This window comes from Equus asinus, chromosome 24 (assembly GCF_041296235.1).
Source record: "Equus asinus isolate D_3611 breed Donkey chromosome 24, EquAss-T2T_v2, whole genome shotgun sequence".
NCBI classification, from domain to species: Eukaryota; Metazoa; Chordata; class Mammalia; order Perissodactyla; family Equidae; genus Equus; species Equus asinus.
Genome location: NC_091813.1, coordinates 19663255 through 19684099, shown reverse-complemented (window position 1 = coordinate 19684099; position 20845 = coordinate 19663255). Strand labels below are relative to the sequence as shown.

At 37.3% G+C, this 20845-nt stretch overlaps 1 protein-coding gene across 1 annotated transcript in view; it reads left to right on the top strand.

The window, feature by feature from the left end:
* Nucleotides 1-20845, top strand: part of LCA5 (lebercilin LCA5) — a 68323-nt gene that overhangs the window by 21659 nt on the left and 25819 nt on the right. Inside the window, exon 3 of the mRNA XM_070496584.1 lies at nt 4924-5453. Coding sequence (XP_070352685.1) covers nt 4924-5453 — 530 coding nt within the window. The remainder of the gene's footprint in view (nt 1-4923; nt 5454-20845) is intronic.

Below are 20845 nucleotides of genomic sequence, written 5' to 3'. Positions count from 1 at the left end.
TGTAGATTGAGTAAAATTACTTCCCCTAGGGAATGCAGTGCTTACTGCAAAAGTTCAAATTAAACCTAGAAATGGAATTTGGGACTCAGGACCACCAGTCTGTTTTCTGTTAAACTGTTCTATAATGGAAGCAAGATTAATCATTACAAATACATAATTTTTCTTATTAAAATGTTTTTAGTCTGGAACTAGGTATTTGATTAGGTAATGTTCTAGAAATCTCTTCTTCATCTTAATAAATCCCTGGTCAAGAAAACCCTGATATACTAAGTAACAAAATATGTAAGGGCTACAAGTACACCATAGCGAAATAAGCTAAGGTAAATAAGGTGATTATAGCATGGGTTAATAAATGCAGCACAGCTATAACAGCAGTAGCTTAGAATGGTGAGAGTTTAGGTTGCACAGCAGGGAGTGGTAAACTTGAGAGCTAAAAAGGAAAACAGTGGGCAGGTCATGAAACGCCTTGAATTGTATGCTAATATATTGACTGTTTCTGTGGGGGAATAGTTAGCTGTTGAAACGATTTAAGCAGGAGTGTAATTAAATTTGCCTTTATAAATTTTTACTTTGAAAAGTAATATTTGCTTTCTAAAAATCTACAAAGAATATATGTTCTTTTGAAAGCAGCCCTTTTGTGGACCCCTGGTCTGGCTTCCCAGGGATGTCCATACTTTTACCCATTGGGCACTTTTTTTTCTTTCTTAGGGAGCTGCAGGTTTTTTGGTCTCTTCCTCTAAGTCTGTCTCAGTGCAGGCCTCTTGTTTTGATTTTGTGGTTGAGAGCATGATCTGATATTAAAGTTTTGCTATATATTTAAGAATAAACAGACATTAGAGTTGAACCTTAGAAGTCCTATTGATTCCCAAGAAATAATTTACATATCTAGGGAATTATTGGTAGGAATACTTTAATTTTTTATTTCTTCCCCAGAAGCAGTTTAGGAGGCCACCCACTTAAGGAGTCAGAACTTCTTAAGCCTTATCTTATTTGAGAAGATAGTTGAGAAAAAGGTATGAAAAACAGTTTCAGCATCACCCAGAAAAATTTTAATTATCGTCTTCAGTTTGACTTGTACTGTTGTTTGCTTTGCATTGTCTTCTGAATTAAAGTCTGTGGCAGTTTGTCTATCTCAGATGAAGCAGTAGGATCAAACTGAAACCTTTCCTTAAGTGCTAAGTTAATTTCTCTGGGTTTAAGTTGCAGTCACTAGGGTAGGCTAAACTAAGGGAAGAACAAACGTGATTAAAATAGCATCTTGAACACTTGAACTTGTGGGATTGCATATTTGATAGTATATTCCTCCTCCTTTTTAATTTTCAGCATATTTTATTATTTTTAAAAATGAAATTGGTGCTCTATGAGAAGTTATATGTATAATGATAAAATGTAATAATAGGTTATTCATGTTTGTGTATTACATATTTATATTTCTTGTTTTATCAGTAATAAAAACAACTTGAGTTTTTGGTAGATGCATAGTTTATCTTTACTGCATGTTTTTTAAATGAATCATATTTTGTTTTTAATCTCTGAAGGAAGAAAAAAAGCAGTATTTTCCCACCCTCTTTTTGGTGGTGACTTTTACAAGGGGGCAATGAAGAATGATATACATGACAGTCAGTCATCTTTCTTCTTCTCGCTCCTATTAGCACTATATTTCATCTTGATAGTTTTAAAAATGAAAATAAACATAGATGAAAGATGGGAGATATTTTTGAGTTCAAATTGTGTTCTTTTTTTTTACTAGGTTACCTTTTCTATCTTTTTTTTTCTTTTTTAAAGATTGGCACCTGTGCTAACATCTGTTGCCAATCTTCGTTTTTTTCCTCCTTCTTCTCTCCAAAGCCCCCCAGGACATAGTTGTAGATTCTAGTTGTGAGTGCCTCTGGTTGTGTTGTGTGGGACTCCACCTCTGCATGGCCTGATGAGCGGTGCCATGTCCACACCCAGGATCCAAACCAGCAAAACCCTTGGTCACTGAAGTGGAGCACGCGAGCTTAACCACTCAGCCATGGGGCTGGCCCTAAGAGTACCTTTAATGATCAGTTTGTAGTCATGCTAATAGAATGTGCTAAAAATAAATGTTCAGATTTTTAGGATGTCAAAAAGTTGATTGTAGAAGCCCTTTCTGTATGACTAAATAGTTGAAATATTAGTGGAAAATTTTTATCCCGATTCTCATATTATATAGGCTTTAAGTTTTCAAATAAAACAAGTTTCTGTTTATATGAAATTTTGTTTGCTGAGCAATGTAATTTTATACATAAAAATCGGATTTGGAACGATTGACATTCATCTTTATGTACAATCATTTTAATGTATAAAGTTTGTGTCATTCCAAGAGCTGAGTACATGTTCCATAATAGGATATAGATACCAAAACTCTGTTAACTGAGTATGTTGGGAAAGAATAAAATTGCAATGATGGATGCTTCATTTTAAAATTGAAGCAATGCTGTTCAGTGGAAATATAATACAAGTCAGAAATGCAAGCCACACATGTAATTTTATATTGTCTAGTAACCACATTAAAAAGAAAAACAGGTGAAATTAATTTGAATAATGTTTTATTTTACCCAACATATCCAAAATATTATCATTTCTAAATATAGTTAATAGAAAACATTGTGTATGGAATATTCTGTATTCTTCTTCTTCTTCTTTTTTTTTTTTTTGAGGAAGATCAGCCCTGAGCTAACATCTGCCACCAGTCCTCCTCTTTTTGCTGAGGAGGACTGGCCCTGAGGTAACATCTGTGCCCATCTTCCTCTATTTTATGTGGGACACCTGCCACAGCATGGCCTGACAAGCGGTGGCGTATGTCTGCAGCCGGGGTCTGCAGCCGGGATCCGCAGCCGGGATCCAAAGCAGAATGTGCAACCTTAACCGCTGCTCCACTAGGCTGGCCCCTCTGCGTTACTTTTTTGAACTAAGTGTCCTTTTTGAAATCCAGTGTGTATTTCAGCATTACAGCATATCTCAATTTGGACTGCCCACACTGCGGATTTCTCTGTAGCCACACGTGGCTCATGACTACTGTACTGGATAGCAGAGTTTCAAAGGTGCCAGTAGGTTTTCCCTCATTTCTTTTTATTATAACTTCCCTTCACGTATTCAAGCATTTACGGAGTAGGAATCCTAAATCAGTACACATTCAAAACAGCTTCTATAAAATCTTCCATCTTTTTAGTGAAACTTTGTAATGTTAAGTAATGAATATTACTTGTTATTCTTTTCTTGTTTACATAATGGAATCGGTATCCGTGGTTGGGAGATCAGTAGAGAAAGGTTGGATTTTCTAGTTTTTCTTCATTTTTTCTTTTTTCCTCTGGAATGTATCTCCTTCTTGAAAAAATGCAGTCACCTTGGAGATTAAAGTTCATTCTCAACTGTGGCAGACTTCCAGATGCCTCCTTTTTTTTTTCTTTTTTAATTTTGTGAGGAAGATTGGCCCTGAGCTAACATCTGTTGCCAATCTTCCTCTTTTTGCTTCAGGAAGGTTGTTGCTGAGGTAACATCTGTCTAAATCTTCCTCTGTTTTACGTGGAATGCTGTCACAGCGTGGCTTGATGAGCAGTGCTAGGTCAGTGCCTCAGATCCGAACCTGCAAACCCCAGGCCACCGAAGCAGAATGTGCAAACTTAACCACTATGCCAGCCCCCAGATGCCTCTTTTAAAGGGCAGGTGCTCTGTATATTGAGGTCTAGGTTTCATACATAAAAAGAGAAAGATTCCAAATTTTTGCGAAATGTGATTTAATGTGTATACTTTAAAGATTTCATGTGCTTATATTTTTTAGAATGTAGTTTTTCGTTTTTATTTTGTTCTCAATTTATGTCAGATGTTTTTGATTTGAACATCACACAAAAGAAAGCCGTGAGAAAGCATTTAGAATCACATCTGTACTGCTAAACTGGTTTCTGTTTTTAATCACTGATAAATGGGATGAAGTTCTTATTACTGATGGCGTATTTGTGTAGAAGCGTGTTTCTTATGTGCATACTTCGTTTAATCCTTACAACAACCTTGTATAGATGGTGTATCCTCGTTCTATGGGTAGGGAAAATAGACCTGGAATAGCATAGTCGAATTGCCCAAGGAGTTACTAACTGGAAGTCTGAGTCCCAAACGTGAATCTTCTTACTGTACAACATGTTGTCATCCTGTTTTCCCCAAATAAAGAAAAAGGGTTCTAATTAATTTAGAGAAAACATACGTTTCCACATTTCAAATAATGATCCCAAATATCTTGGCACAGATGGCTTGAATATTACAGTGTTTTCTCCAGTGTTTATTAGGCCACATGCTAATGCTGCCCGTGTTTGAATTCTGGCTTGCCATCTTATCTGTAAAGTTGAAAATGGTAGTGCCTGGGGCCGGCTGCATGGCCGAGTGGTTAAGTCTGCGCACTCTGCTTCGGGGGTCCAGGGTTTTGCCAGTTTGGATACTGGGTATGGACATGGGACCACTCATCAGGCCATGCTGGGGTGGTGTCCCACATAGCACAACCAGAGGACCTACAACTAGAATATACACCTGTGTACCGGGGGGCTTTAGAGAGAAAAAGAAGGGAAAAAAAAGAAGATTGGCAACAGATGTTAGCTCAGGTGCCAATGTTTAAAAAAAACAGTAAAGCCTGATACTGCCATCTTTTAAAGCAATGTAAAATAATTCCCTGTAAACTACTGGCATGTCATTTTGATGGATAAGAATATTCTTGACCTTTCTTAAAATATTCCAAGTCTTTCTTAAGAAAAACATTATATCAAGAGCTTTAAATAAAACCTGCTATTTAACTAAAGATAGTAAAATCATTTTTTAAGGAACAAAATATCTAAAGGATCCACTTGTGTTAGGATGAATAAATAATACTGCGTTTGGTACAGCTTTCACTGTACATTATTACTGTTTCTCTTTTAGCCCCTAGGAAACCAAGCCCTAAGGGCCCACCCAAAAGAAAGGGAGTCCGAGTGGGATTTCGCTCCCAGAGCCTCAATAGGGAGCCGCTTCGGAAAGATACTGATCTTGTTACAAAACGGGTTCTTTCTGCAAGACTGCTAAAAATCACTGAATTGCAGAATGAGGTAACTGAACTCCAAGTCAAGTTAGCTGAGCTGCTAAAAGAAAATAAAGCTTTGAAAAGGCTTCAGTACAGACAGGAGAAAGCCCTGAATAAATTTGAAGACACAGAAAATGAAATCTCACAACTTATTGCTCGTCATAACAATGAGATGACAGCACTGAAAGAGCGCTTAAGAAAATCTCAAGAGAAAGAACGGGCAACTGAGAAAAGGGTGAAAGATACAGAAGGTGAACTATCTAGGACCAAATTTTCCTTACAGAAACTGAAAAAGATCTCTGAAGCTAGACACCTACCTGAACGAGATGACTTGGCAAAGAAACTAGTTTCAGCAGAGTTAAAATTAGATGACACCGAAAGAAGAATTAAGGTAAAATTTCTACAGCTTCTAGTTGTGCTTTTTTGCATTGTTTTTCATTGGGCATTTAATGTGCTCTGTTAAGACTGCTTATTGCAGTTCAGCATTTTCTTGGAAATTAAAACCGTTCTTTTTCGGATTATCTTTGTGAGTAAGAGATTAGGAAAAATTTAAGATTGTATATTTAAGAGCAAGATGCAACAGCTTGTATGCCTTAATGGGCTACATGTTAATGGATGAGTGTTTAATTTCGTGGAGCTTAGTCATTTTGGGGAAGTATACTATTTGATTATCTGATTGTTTCTCTAAAATTGAAAATACTATAGTAACTATATAAAACTGACATTTTGGGGCCATCGTGTAAGAAATGCCACATGAACAATACTTTGTTTTTATTTCTTTGAACATTTGTGAAAGGCATCTTTTGGGGCAGGGTGTACCCCTACTCCCTAGAATAAAAACTGCTATGAGAGGTGGGTGGGAGAAAGTTGAATTACTACTCTGAGAATACAACAGATCTTTTAAAACTTTATTTTGCTTGAAACGAGAGAGGAAAAGAGTACCAGCCCGTGACTGTTACATAGAGAACTCATGTTAGGTGCTGCCTGCTGAATATCTATACATCAAACAGAAGTCCTGAGCCAGCGCTTAGAATTGCTTAAAGTTAGCAAGTAGTTTGGAAAGGAAAGTAGAGAAAAAGTGTGGGAATGATGCCTGCTGTGAAAGCTCTCTGAGCAAGGGAAAGTCAGAACTAGAAATTAATAAGCTTTCTGCAGTGTATTAACTAGGTGTTTTTAATACATGGTTTATTATAGTACTTCTTAGTCTGGATTATATACCATGCTCCATATGTCAATGCCATGCCCGGGGCAGTCGCTTGTTTAATGCAGTGTACATCAGTGGCCAGAAAAAGTGCCTAGCTTATTCTCTAAAATTAGCAATCCTTATCTTCGTTTCAGTACACTGAAGATATCCTATTGTATAGGCTCCACCAGTGATCAACTCAAATTGCAGAGCAAACATGTGGAAACTTTTTTTTAAGGGCCTGTGAGGTGGGGTGGAGGTAGGGGCTGGAAGCAGTTATTGTCGTAAACAACAAATAGCTGACATTTAAATTATTTTTAAAGGAATGTATTAAATGTGCCACATGGTGGATTTTTAAATTAGGAACCAAGGGCACAGAATGCTAATTAATAAGAACAATTGAAAAAACCCTCTTTATGTCTTTATATAAAAATAGAACATGGAATTGCAGTGCGTCCACACACACACATACATACTATTTACTGTGCTTCTCTCTTCTAGCCAGTTATGAAGGGGGTTGATGGAGTGATGGGAGAGGGAGGAGAAAAAAGAAAGAAGGAAAAACAGAATAAGTCTGTGGATTTTACGTTGTAGATGGAGGTAAATTATGTGGCTGCCCACTTGGGAGCATGAAAATCAGCAATCTAATACAAAGTCTTTGAAATACTTGTTAACTGTTTAGTGTCCTCAATTCTTCTTTTTCTTACTTTTTAAAAAGGCTTTTTAACTTTTTATTTTGAGTTAATTGTAGATTGACATGCATTTGTAAGAAAATTATATAGAGAGACCCCATATGCCCTTCATTCAGTTTCCCCAGTGGTAACGTATTGCATAACTAGAATATAATTTTACAACCAGGAAATTGGTTGTGCTACATTGATGCAATCCATTAACCTTATTCAGATTTCACCAGTTTTATATATGTGCACTTGTGTTTGTGTGTGTGTGTGTTTAGTTCTATGCAATTTTATCACATTTGTAGATTCATGTGACCACCACCATAGTCAAGATGCAGAACAGTTCCATCACAAGGATCCCTTGTGTTACCAACTTTTATAGGCACAGCTACCTTCCTGCCTTCCCCGTCTCTAACCTGTGGCATCCAGTCATCTGTTCACCATTTCTATAATTTTATCATTTTAAGAACGTCATAGGGGCCAGCCTGGTAGCGCAGTGGTTAAGTGAGCACGCTCCGCTTCTCCGCGGCTCAGGGTTTGCCGGTTTGGATCCCGGGTGAGGACATGGCACTGCTTGGCAAGCCATGCTGTGGTAGGCTTCCCACATATAAAGTAGAAGAAGATGGGCACGCATGTTAGCTCAGGGCCAGGCTTCCTCAGCAAAAAAAGGAGGACTGACAGTAGTTAGCTCAGGGCTAATCTTCCTCAAAAAAAAAGAACGTTATATAAATAGAATCATGCAGTATTTAACCTTCTGAGTTTAGCAGATTTCATTCTTTTCTTGAGCTCCATCCAAGTCGTCGCAAATATCAATAGTTTGTTCCTTTTTTATTCCTGAGTGGTATTCCCTGGTAAGGATATATCATAGAGTGTTATGATATGTCCTGTTGAAGGACATTTGGATTGTTTTCAGTTTTTAGCCATTAACTAATAAAGCTGCTATAATCATGTATTCTACAGGTTTTTGTGTGAACATAAATTTTCATTTCTCTGGAATATATGCCTGAAAGTGCACTTGATGGGTTGTATGATAAGCGCATGTTTGGTTTTGTAAGAAAGTGCCATTCTCTTTTCCAGAGTAACAGTACCATTTTACATTTCTATCAGCAATGTATAAGTGATCCAGTTTCTCCTCATCCTTGACAGCATTTGGTGTTATCACTCTTTTTTATTGTAGCCATTCTGATAGGTGTGTGGTACTATCTTGTGGTTTTAACTTGCGTTATTCCTAATGGCTAATGATGTTGAGCATCTTTTCATGTGCATATTTGCCATCTGTAGATTCTATTCATTTTGTTCTTGTTTTTTGCCTACTTTCTGATTGGATTGTTTGTGCTTTTACTGTTGATTTTGGGCATTCTTTATATTTTCTAGATAGAAGTTGTTTGTCAAATATGTGGTATGCAAATACTTTCTCCCAGTCTGTAGTTTTCTCTTTTCATCCTCTTCACAGGTTCTATCAGAGGGAAAGTTTTAAATTCTGATATGGTCCAGTTTATCAGATTTTTCTTTTATGGATTGTGCTTTGGTGTCAAGTCTAAGAGTTCTTTGCCTATACCTATCACCCTTTGCCTGTAGCCCCATAGATTTTCTACTGTGTTTTAAGCAAAAGTTTTATGGTTTTATTTTACTTTTAAGTCCGTGATTCATTTTGAGTTAATTTTTTTATAAGGTGTGAGGTTTAGGTTGAGCTTCAATTTTTTTTGCCTGTGGGCCCAGTTGCTCCAGTACCATTTATTGAAAAGGTTGTCCTTCCTCCTTTGTCAGAAATAAGTTGGGCATATTTTTGTGGGTCTGTTTCTGGATTTTCTAGTCTGTTCTATTGATCTATATGTGTGTCCGTCTGCCAGTACCACACTCTTCATTAGACTACACGGTAAGCCTTAACAAAATCAGAGTGACTCCTCTCGTCTTAACGCTTTGTTTGTAAATTTTAGCTGCTCTAGGTCTTCTGCCTTTCCCTTTAAGCTTTAGAAGAAGCTTGTCTGTGTTTCTAAACACCTTCCTGGGATTTTGATAGGAATTGCATTAAACGTGGATCAATTTGTGGAGAATTGACATCTTCACTACATTGAACTTTCCCATTCTTGAACACAGTATATTTCTCCATTTATTGAGGTCATCTTTGATTTCTTTCATCATCATTTTGTAGTTTTCAGGATACAAATCCTAGGATTTTGTTAGACTTATTCCTAAGTATTTCATTTTCTTTGGAACAATTGTAATTAGTCTCAGTTCTTTCTAGATGAGAAAGTTACTTGTGAGTTTTTATTTTCAAATTTCAAAGCTTATTTTTGTTGTAATTATTTTTTATTATATTTATATATAATTTATAATAATTATAAAACCAAGAATGGCTTGATTTTATGTTTCCTCTCAAGTTTTAGGAGTGTTGATTTTGTTAGCTCTAAGCCTCAAAGTTTGATTGGGAGATCTAAACTGCTTCATTTCTGTTGTGATTGAAATTGTATTGGAATCAACATTTAATATATTATTATGAACCTATTTCTCTCAAATCAATCTCATTTCATCTGTCACACCATACTAACTCTCTTCTGAATGGAGGAGCCTCTGCAACCCACCTGAGGGAAATTATTTTCACTTTTTAGCTTATCTTTTCGTATTCCTAAAGCCTTTGGCCCACTGTATATAATTATGTCTTCCATAATCTCAGTAATCAATCCAGAATTTGAAATATTTACTTTTGAATTTGTTAATTTAGTGTGAAATTTAGCTTTTGTTTTCATGCCTCATTCAGTTATTCAGAGTGGACTCCATCCAACACTGAGTTAATCTTTTTTCTTAGAACTCAGTCGATTATAGACAGTACCACTAATTGGGTAAGGGGGAAATCTAGGAGCCCGATTGTTGTTTCATTTTGCAAATTAACTAAAACCCGAGAAAGTCCCGAGTATTCCTTGAGATTGCAGTGAAAGTCTAGTAGTGCTGTCTGTAAGTTCTGTGCTGTTCTTTCCTAAGGATGCCTGTCTGTACGGTGTTTTTTCTGTTTTTCATTTGGCGTAGTTTTTGTTGTAAGAGTCTGTCCTTAAGCTGGAACTTATGGCAGGCAGTTTTGTTTGTTTATAGATTGTGTCATTCCAGGAAGGATTTCAGGCCACAATTCTTATTCTCCTTATGAGTTACATTTTCTTCTTAGGGGAGGGGGAAAAAAGCATTCTTCAGGGTTACCTATAAATAATTGAGCTGGGTAAAACTTCCCTCTGAATATCAACATGTAAGTTGGATTCAGGCTCATTTTGTTACTTGATGAAATAACAGAATGCACACTCTCGGTAATTTAAGAGCACAGTAGTTTAGAAGTGGTTAGAGAAACAACCAAACAAACAAACAAACAACCAAAGGTGTGAGTGGAGACAACTGCCCGAGAGCTGTTTTCCCCCTACCTTGTGCGATGTGGTCTGCCCGATCCTGGGCCGTGTACCAGGGATGAAGAACGCCTTGATGGGGCTAAACTTGCTGAGTTCTTTACAAAGGGGAAGACAGCTAAATCAGACTACGTGTTTATTACTTTATTTACAGCTGGCTTTATATCTTTATTTTGGCTTTTACTTCAATAAATTTATTGAATAGGATCCTGTCAAAGTAGCAGCTCCATTTTAATATGTTTATTTATTTTAATATTAATAGTTATACATGTTAATTAAGCTTTTGTTGATGTGGGTGTGTCTGTTGATATTTATTAGAAATTAAAATTGAGAATATTTAAAAACATTTCTTACTTAAAAATAATAGTAACCAACTCACTACATGTTATCATGAAATCTTTTAATGAAAAATGTCTCTTTTCTAAACCAAAAATAAATTGGGACAGAAGTGGCATTGTTTTATATATTTGCAGATTTCTTCAACATCAGTCTTAATAGAGGACAAGAGGGTCCTCATAGCTGTTTCTGAATTCAGTCTGTTGCAATATGTTGTTATGGTTGATAAATATCTAAAAAAATTCAGCCTCACATAGATGTCTCCAGGAGTTAGATAATGGAGGAGTATTTTAAGTAGCCTTTTCAGATAACTGGATATTCTTCTCTGATACTACATTAAAACTCAGTCAGCAGTATTTTTTAAAGGTGTTTTTGCATTGTGTAATCTGAAACCATATCTGAACTTTTTGTACTTTGTCACATTAAAATCCATTGATCTTTCTTCTCCTTTGAATGAATGTTTTACCCATGAATGATTTTGTAATTTCATGCATTAATCATTTGGAAAATGTTTGTACATTGCATTAGGTAGATTTTCCAAATGTTTGTGTTTCATTATATAATATATAATATTACATGTTATATAACCTTTGGAAAGCTCCAGTCTACACTCATGATGATGAGTGAAAGCAGCCAATAATATTGTATTATAAAATAGATCTGACCTTGCAGACTCCCGACAGTGTCTCAGGGACCTTTACATGTCCCTGCACCACTCTTTGAGAATCACTGATTTAATATAAGCAGTTCTTTGTTAGCAATTTCATTAGCGATTCCTCCAGTAAGCAGTTTCCTTTAATTACTGTCAAACTGCCCCCTTGCTTACTGGGCTTGGGACTGGCCTCCAATATGGGCTGAAGGTAAAGGTGCCAATCCAGTGTCACCTTGCATAAGAAAGACTCACGGTTGGGGTTGCATTCCCTATCCAGGGATGCAGTGGCGAATTAGTTACAGATATGACCAGCGGTATATAAAGTAAATATGAATTGTAACTATCATAAGAATCTGTAATCATTAACTGGGAAATTGTTTTATGAAAAGATTAAATGGAAGAGCATGTACATAATTATTAAAAGGACTCCAGTTAACTGTTGGGCACACATTTAATACATAAAGAAATTCAACTCTGGGGGCCGGCCCAGTGGCGCAGCGGTTAAGTTCGCATGTTTCCACTTCTCAGCAGCCTGGGGTTCACCAGTTTGGATCCCGGGTGTGGACATGGCACCGCTTGGCAAAAGCCATGCTGTGGTAGGCATCTTCCATATATAGTAGAGGAAGATGGGCATGGATGTTAGCTCAGGGCCAGTCTTCCTCAGCAAAAAGAGAAGGATTGGCAGTAGTTAACTCAGGACTAATCTTCCTAAAAAAAATTCAACTCTGTTTTAACATTGAATTAGCACAGAGTGAATTACTTTGTCGGAAAAACATAATGAAACTATTAACAAAGCTTTCTTTCCCTTTTTAGAAATTTCTAAAGATTTTGGGGAATAACTTGAGTAGCCTGAGTATCCTGGAGCTGTGAAAGAAAGTTTGAATAGACTTCTTTTTCTTTTGATAGATTTCCCTGTAAGAGACTGGTATTAAAATTCCCTTGACCCTAGAGCTGTCCTCAAGAAGGTATTCATTTCGTGTTGAAAAAAATGATATTGTCTTCTACTTTAAACCGTTTTCGAAAGTAAGAATTGATGCAGCGTTATCTTCCCTTAACTTTTCCTAGTTTATTCATAACTAGAATTGAGCTATCTGGTATTGGGCCACTAGGTCCCTTTTCCTGCATCTTTCTGTGGCATGCTTTATTCAAGTGGCTAGCTATCTATCTGTCTAAACGCTTTTCTGCCCTTTCACCCTTCAGAAACCAAATCCAGAAGGTCTGCCTTTGCCTCACCTCCCTGTTCTGCATTGTTTCTAAAAAACGAAGCTAATTAGGACACAATAATGGAGGTCAAACCAGGAGGTCAGCTCTGGTCTTGTTCAACTCTGTCTGACTTTGTTTAGCTCTCGTAACACCCAGATTTCAGTTGCTTCATCTGAGGAGTTAAATGTGATGATTCGGAGGCACTTTCAGTTCTGGAATCTGATGACTCTAAGTCATATGTTTAAAGCTTTCATGTGCCAAAAGTGTTTTTAGCATCATAAATCATATTCTAAAAAAATTGTTATTGTATCTATTATTGACTACTGGAGAAATGAAAGATTTCTAATGTTGAAAAAGGGAACTTCTTGTAAAATAAAATATCATTCATTGAGAGCCTACTAATTTTTTATTGTATAATAATTCAAAGAATTGGCTAGATTTTATTATATTATTTACAAATATTTTTACTATTTTTTGTGGGAGAAGATTTACAATTGTGAGATCTGTGATTGAAGAATAAAGTTTAAAACCATTTCAGAGAGTAAATTTTTCAGGGTCCTTAGAAACCACTCATTTAGATAAAACAAATGTTACAGCAATTTTGTGTTAATATTTAAAACAGTTTTTCTATTGAAAAAGTAATACAATCACTAAAAAAGGGCCTAATAATTCAAGGAATAGAGAGAGATACAATGAAATGTGTATCCCTTCTATGCTATCATTGTAGGCCCCTTCTCAAGAAATAATCACTAAGAAATTGTTTCTACGTGCACATGTTCTTTTATATATATATATATATGTATGTGTGTCCTTTTTTTCACTCTCTTATGCAAGTGAGAGTGTACCATATATACTGCTTGATATGTGTTTTTTCACTGAAAAGTTTATTTAGTGCCCTTTACATATCAATGTATATGTATATGTAATATATATGTATATACTCACACATATAAAATCTGCCTCATTCTTTTCATTGATTTTTTTGTTTTATTGAGATATAATTGATATATATCACTCTGTAAGTTTACTGTGTACAGCATAATGGTTTGACTTACATTTATTGTGAAATAATTACCAAATAAGTTTAGTTAGCATCCATCATCTCATATAGATACAATAAAAAGAGAAAGCAAAATAAGGACAAAAAATTTTTTTCCTTGTGATGATAACTTTTAGGATTTTCTCTCTTAACTTTGATATGTATCATAGAGCAGTGTTAACTGCGGTCATCATACTGTACATAACAACCCTGGTACTTATTTATCTTCTAACTGGAAGTTTATACCTTTTAATCACCTTTCTCCAATTGCCTCGTCCCTCATCCCCCACCTCTGATAACCACAAATCTGACCTCCATTCTGTGAGTTCGGTTTTTGTTTTTGTTTTTAGAATTCACATATAAATGTGAGATCATATAGTGTTTGTCTTTATCTGTCTGACTTATTTCACTTAGTGTAATGCCCTCAAGGCCCATCCATGTTGTTGCAAAAGGCAGGATTTTCTTGTTTTTTTATGGCTTAACAATATTTCATTGTATATATACACCACAACTTCTTTGTCCGTTTATCTGTTGATGGATACTTAGGTTGTTTCCATGTCTCGGCTACTGTAAATAATGCTGCTGTGAACACGTGGGTGCAGATATCTTTTCAACTTAGTGTTTTCATTTCCTTTGGGTGTATTTCCAGAAGTGGAATTGCTGGATCATATGGTAGTTCTATTTTAAATTTTTTGGGGATCCTCCATACTGTTTTCCATAGCGATTGTACCAGTTTACAATCCCACCAACAGTGCACAAGGGTTCCTTCCGTTTGCTCCACATCCTTGCCAGCATTACTTATCTCTTGTCTTTTTGGTAATGGTGGTTTTAACAGGCATAAGGTGATATCTCATTGTGGTTTTGATTTGCATTTCCCTAGTGACTAATGATGTTGAGCATCTTTTCATGTACTTTTTGACCTTTTGTATAGAGTTATGTGCTGCATGATGACGTTTCAGTGAACGACAGACTGCATATACAACGGTGGTCCTATAAGATTAGTACTATATAGCCCATGTGTAGTAGTCTATACCATCTAGGTTTGTATAAGTATACTCTGTGATGTTTGCACAATGATGAAATTGCCTAACAACGCTTTTCTCAAAACATATCCCCGTTGTTAAGAGACGCATGACCATATCTTCTTTGGAAAAATGCCTATTCAAGTCTTTTGCTCATTTTTTAATTGGACAAATTATTATTTTTTTTGCTATTAAGTTCTATGAGTTCTTTAAATATTTTAGATATTAGCCCCTTATCAGATATATGACTTGCAGATATTTTTTCCCATTCAGTATCATAAAAACTTTCATTTTTTATTTTGTGGATTCTTTTGCTGGGCAGAAGCTTTTTAGTTTGATGTGGTCCCACTTGTTTGTTTTAGATTTTGTTGCTTGTGCTTCAGGTGTCATAGCCAAAAAATCATTGCCAAGACCCGTGTCAAGGAGCTTTTTTCCTGTGTTTGCTTCCAGCACTTGCATGGTTTTCAGGTCTTATGTTTAAGTCTTTAATCCATTTCGAGTTAATTTTTGCAAGTGGTGTAAGATAGGGATCAAGTTTCATTCTTTTACATGTGAATATCCAGTTTTCCCAGCACCATTTATTGAAGAGACTGTCTTCTCTCCGTTGAGTATTCTTGGCTCCCTTGTCAAATATTACTTGACCGTGTATGCTTGGGTTTATTTCTGGGTTCTCAGTTCTGTTCCACTAATCTATTTTTCTGTTTTTATGCCAGTACCATAGTGTTTTGATTACTACAGCTTTATAGTATAGCCTGAAATCAGGAAGTGTGATGTGCCTGCTTTGTTCTTCTTTCTCATGATGGCTTCGGCCATTCGGGGTCTTGGTTCCATATAAATTTTAGGATTGTTTCTTCTAAAATGCTATTGGAATCTTAATAGGGATTGCATTGAATCTATAGATGGCTTTGTGTAATGTGAACATTTTAACAATATTAGTTCTTCCAATCCACGAGCTCGGGATACCTTTCTATTTATTTGTGTCGTCTTTGTTTTTTTTAATCAATGTCTTGTAATTTTCAGAGTAGAGCTCTTTAACTTCCTTGGTTAAGTTTATTCCTAAGTATTTTATTGTTCTTGATGTTATTTTAAATGGGATTTTCATTCTTTTTCAGATAATTCATTGTTAGTTATAGAAACACTACTGCTTTTTATATGTTAATTTTGTATCCTGCAACTTGATTGAATTTACTGATCTAATGTGTTTTTTTGTGGGGTCCTTAGGATTTTCTTTGTATAAAATCATGTCATCCTCAAATAAAGACAGTTTTACTTCTTCCTTTCCAACTCTGATGCCTTTTCTTTCTTTCTTTCTTTTTTTCTTTTGCCTGATTGCTCTGTGAAGGACTTCTAGTACTGTGTTAGATAGGAGTGGTGAGAGTGGGCACTCTTGTCTTGTTCCTGATCTTACAGGAGAAGCTTTTAACATTTCACCATTGAGTATTATGTTAGTCATGGGCTTTGTTATTTTGAGGTATGTTCCTTCTATACCTAATTTGTTAGGAGTTTTTTTATCATGAACAGGTATTGAATTATGGCAAATGCTTTTGCTGCATCTATTAAGATGATCAGTTGATTTTTTGTTTCATTCTATTAATGTGATGTATCACAATGATTGGTTTGCATATGTTGAACTATCCTTACATCCCAGGTCTGAATCCCACTTGATCATGGGAATTATCCTTTTAATGTGCTGCTGAATTCAGTTTGCTAGTATTTTATTAAGAACTTTTGCATCTGTATTCACTAGGTGTTGGTCTGTAGTTTTCTTTTCTAGTAGTGTTTTTTCTGGCTTTGGTTTAGGTGATGCTGGGCCTCATAAAATGAGTTTGGGAGTGTTCCCTCCTCTTTAATTTTTTGGAAGCGTTTGAGAAGGATTGGCATTAATTCTTCTTTAAATGGTTGGTAAAGTCCCCCAGAGAAGCCATTTGGTCCTGAGCTTTACTTCCTTGGGAGATTTTTGATTACTGATTTAATCTCCTTACTAGTAATTGGTCTGTTCAGACTTTCTATTTCTTCCTGATTCAGTCTTTGTAGTTTGTATGGTTCTAAGAATTTTTCCATTTCTTCTAGGTTGTCCAGTTTGTTGGTGTATAGTTATTCATGCTAACTTCTTATGATGTTTATATGTCTGCGGTATCAGGTGTAATGTCTCCTTTTTTATTTATAGGCTTTTGATTTGAATCCTCTTTCATTTTTCCTTGGTTACGCTAGCTAAAGTTTTGTCAGTTCTGTCTGCCTTTTCAAAGAAGCAGTTCGTCATTTGGTTAATCTTTTCTTTTGTTTTCCTGTTCTCGATTTCATTTATTTCTGTTCTAATCTTAATTATTTCTTTCATTTTGCTAACTTTGGGCTCAGTTTGTTGTTCTTTTTCTAGTTCCTTAAGGCATAAATTTATGTTGTTTATTTAGGATAAATCCCACTTGTACTTTATGTTTACCATTACCAGTGAGTTTTATATACCCTTCTTGCGTTTTTATAATGTTAATCAGCATCCTTTTATTTCCACTCAAAGAACCCCCTTTAGCATTTCTCCTAAGGCAGATCTAGTCATGATGAATTCTCTGAACTTTTATTTGTTTGGGAAAGCTGTTATTCCTTCTTTGTTTCTGAAGTGTCGACAGTTTTGCTGGGCATAGTATTCTTTTTTTTTTTTTTTTTAAGATTTTATTTTTCCTTTTTCTCCCCAAAGCCCCCCAGTACATAGTTGTATATTCTTCGTTGTGGGTCCTTCTAGTTGTAGGCATGTGGGACGCTGCCTCAGCATGGTTTGATGAGCAGTGCCATGTCTGCGCCCAGGATTCGAACCAACGGAACACTGGGCCGCCTGCAGCGGAGCGCGCGAACTTAACCACTCGGCCACGGGGCCAGCCCCTGGGTATAGTATTCTTGATTGATGGGTTTTTCCCCCCCTCAATATTTTGAGTATGTCATCTCATTTTCTTCTAGCCTGAAAAGTGTCTTTTGAAAAATCTGATAGTTTGATGAGGCCTCTCTTGTGTGTAACTTCTCTCTTTTCTCTTGCTGCTTTTAAAATTCTTTATCTTTGACGTCTGACAATTTAACTGTAGTGTGTCTCTGTGCAGCCCTCTTCGGGTTCACCTATTTGAGGTCCCTTGGACCTGTTGGATCTGGAGGTCTATTTCTCTCCCCAGGTTGGGGAAGTTTTCAGCCATTACTGTTTTAAATGTACTTTCTGCCCCTTTTTCTTACTCTTCCCCTTCAAGAATTCCCATAACAAGAATGTTGTTTCTTTTCACTGTGTCCCACAAGTCCTGTAGGCTTTCTTCACTCTTTTCCCTTCTTTTTTCTTTTTGCTTTTCTGTCTGGATAATTTCAAATGTCCTACCTTCCTGGTTGCTGATTCTTTCTCCTGCGTGGTTGTTTGCTTTTGAAGGTCTTTATTGAATTCTTTTATTCAGTTACTGTGCTTTTCAGCTCCAGGGTTTCTATTTGGGTTTTTTGGATGGTTTTTCTTTCTTTGTTGAACTTCTCATTTTGTTCCTGCATTGTTCTAATTTCACTTAGGTGTCTGTGTGATCTTGTCGTTCACTACATGTCTTTCAGAGGATTATTCTGAATTCTCTGTCTGACAGTTCACAGATCTCATTTCTTAGGGTCAGCTATCAGAGCGTTGCTAGTCTCCTTTGGTGCTGTTGTGTTCACCTGATCTTTCATGATCCTTGACTCCATGCGTTGGTGTCTGCACGCCTTAGGCAGTGGTGTCCCCCTCCAGACTTTGCAGGTTCACTTTGGCAGAGCCAGTTCTTCCCCAGTCAGCTCAGTCTGGGCTTCTGGGGTGTCTGCTGGCTGCAGGGTGGGCTCTGCTCTTGCCTGGATTCTCTGGTCAGCCTTACTAGATGGTCGGGACTGGTAATATACTCAGCAAGAGGTGGGGCTATGAATTAACTTTGCTGCCGTGGTGGGGCAGCCAGATGGGACCCAGGGCCCACAGAGCTTGTTGTTTGGGGACTGGAACCAGACAAGAGTCTGCACTGAATATTCTGGTCAGGTGAGGCCATCAGTTTTGCTCTGCAGACAATGAAAGCCACAGGCTGTGCTGTCTGTTCAAGTGCCACCGTAAGCAGGGCTGTTATGTGGGCTCTGCAGCTCTGTGTGCTCTGGTAAGGTTTCCTGGTCGAGCGGGCTGAAGGCTGTATTCAGCAGTAAGTGGGGCTACAAATTAGTTTCCTTGCCTGGTGCAGCGGGAGCAGCAGCTCCAAGGCCACTAAAGCTCTTTGTTTATGGTCTTGACTCAAGCCAGCCTGTGCCCCAAGTTCCTTGGTTGAACAGGCCACTGGCTTTGCTCTGGGGACCATCAGCTGTGCCTGCCCACCTCCTGGCTTGAGTGTTGCTGGGTTACACAGCTTCCAGGTGTTCTCGCTGGCCCTTCCTGTGAGTTGGAGCTGCCACACTCTGCAGCAGGTCAGGCTATGACTAAGTTCTTCTGCTGGCCATGGGCAGACCAGGCTCCAGGGCTGGCAAAACTCCTTGTTTAGGGGCCTGAATTAAGCAGACCTGCACCCTGCAGAGTTCCCTGGTCAGACTGCGCTGCCGACTTGGTTCTGCAGATGAGCCAAGCTGCTGGTTGGGATTACTACCTGGGCTTTCTGGGTAGGAAGTTGGTCTGCCTAGCTCTGAGTGCTGGTTATTGGAAGCCCCGAGCCCCCTTCTCTATCACAATCAGATTCCCAGAGATTGAGTCCTGTAGATTCCCCTGCCCTCCCCGTGGGGCAAAACCAGAGTAGGAGCCCTCACAAAGTGACCCACAGTGCTGGGGGTCTGGATATTACCTTGGGCTCTCTTTTCCCACTGGAGGAACCACAGGTGTGATGCTGGGGTAGCCTGGGGGAGGGGCATTCAGGTCTGTGTGTAGCTGGTCCTCTCACCCTTCTAATGCAGTCTGTCTTGGTCTCTGTGATGCAGGGGGTCTTCAGTCTCACTCTCCTGTTCTGGGGCTCTCTAAATGGTGTCTTGTCCATGAATAGGTGTTATTTGTTCTTCTTGTGAGGTGGAGCCAAGTCAAGATGAACTATGGCACGGTCTTGGTGATGTCACTCTCTCCTGCCTCATTCCTTTTAAAGGCTATGTTCTATTCCATTGTATTCATGTATATAATAGTGTCTTTTTTAGGGGTAGTATAAATGTATATGACAGTGAACATAAGTCTTTGCATGCATGTGTAAGTATACTAATGGAAAATTCCTGGAAGTGTAAGTCAGTAAAACATTTTAAAATCATTTTTGGCTATTTGTTAATAGAAGGGTTGTAAAGAATGCTACTGGATAATAGTTTTTCTTGCAGTAATTATACTTAAATTCTTCTATTTTTTTAGAATTAAATTGGCTTGCCTTGCGATTAATATCACCCAAGAAGATTTTAAAACATATTTAAAAAATCTTTTTATGGAAGCATCTTTAATATGGAAACTGGTGAATTTTGCCGACTTGGTTGTCAGAATTATTGGCTTAGAATTCAAAGCCAAATAAATTATTTAGTTTATAGTTTAATTATGCTATTATCTAATACCTACCTCTTAAGCTGTTAAGTTCCTAAGGAAACTTGAAAATTTAAACACACATTATATAAACAGAGTTCAAATTGTGGTTCTAGACCAGGCTAGCTTTATGATGTGCTATGGATTATCTGAACCTCAGTTTCCAGGCTGTAAAAGCTGTCAGGTGTTAGAGATAAAGTTCATAATGCGTCTTGCTCAGTGTCTGTAAAAACAGAGAAATACACTTAAAGAAAAGTACATCATTTAAAAGTAAATACATCACAGCATGGTAGTATTCTGGAGTTTGAAAGGACCATAGAATGGTTTAGCGCGTTCGTTTTCAAATTGAGCTCAGTGGACGTCAGGCGTTCTATTTTTTTTTTTAAAGTATAAAACTACTGATTTGATCCTTTTATTTTTTAGATTTGAACAGTTCTTTACAGGCAACAGATAAAGACTGAACTATTTGGTGTGGTGATTAGTGAGTTAAGCTGTAAAGAGGGCTTGGGAAACTCACTTGCCCAGCAATCTGAGGCAGCTCCTGAAACACCCTCATTGGGAGCTCTCTAGTCTAGTCCAACCCAAGCATTTCACAGTTGAGGAGGCCATGACAGAGAGACGGTGTTTGCCTTCTAGGTCACACAGACTCACACAGGTCACTGGAACCACCTGTCCTGGACTACAGCTGCAGCCTTCTGTGCCCCATTCTGTTGCCCTTTTTATTATTCTATTATCATTGTAGTAAACTATGTGGAATTTTATCACGTATTTAAAAGCTGAGTAGTGTGTTC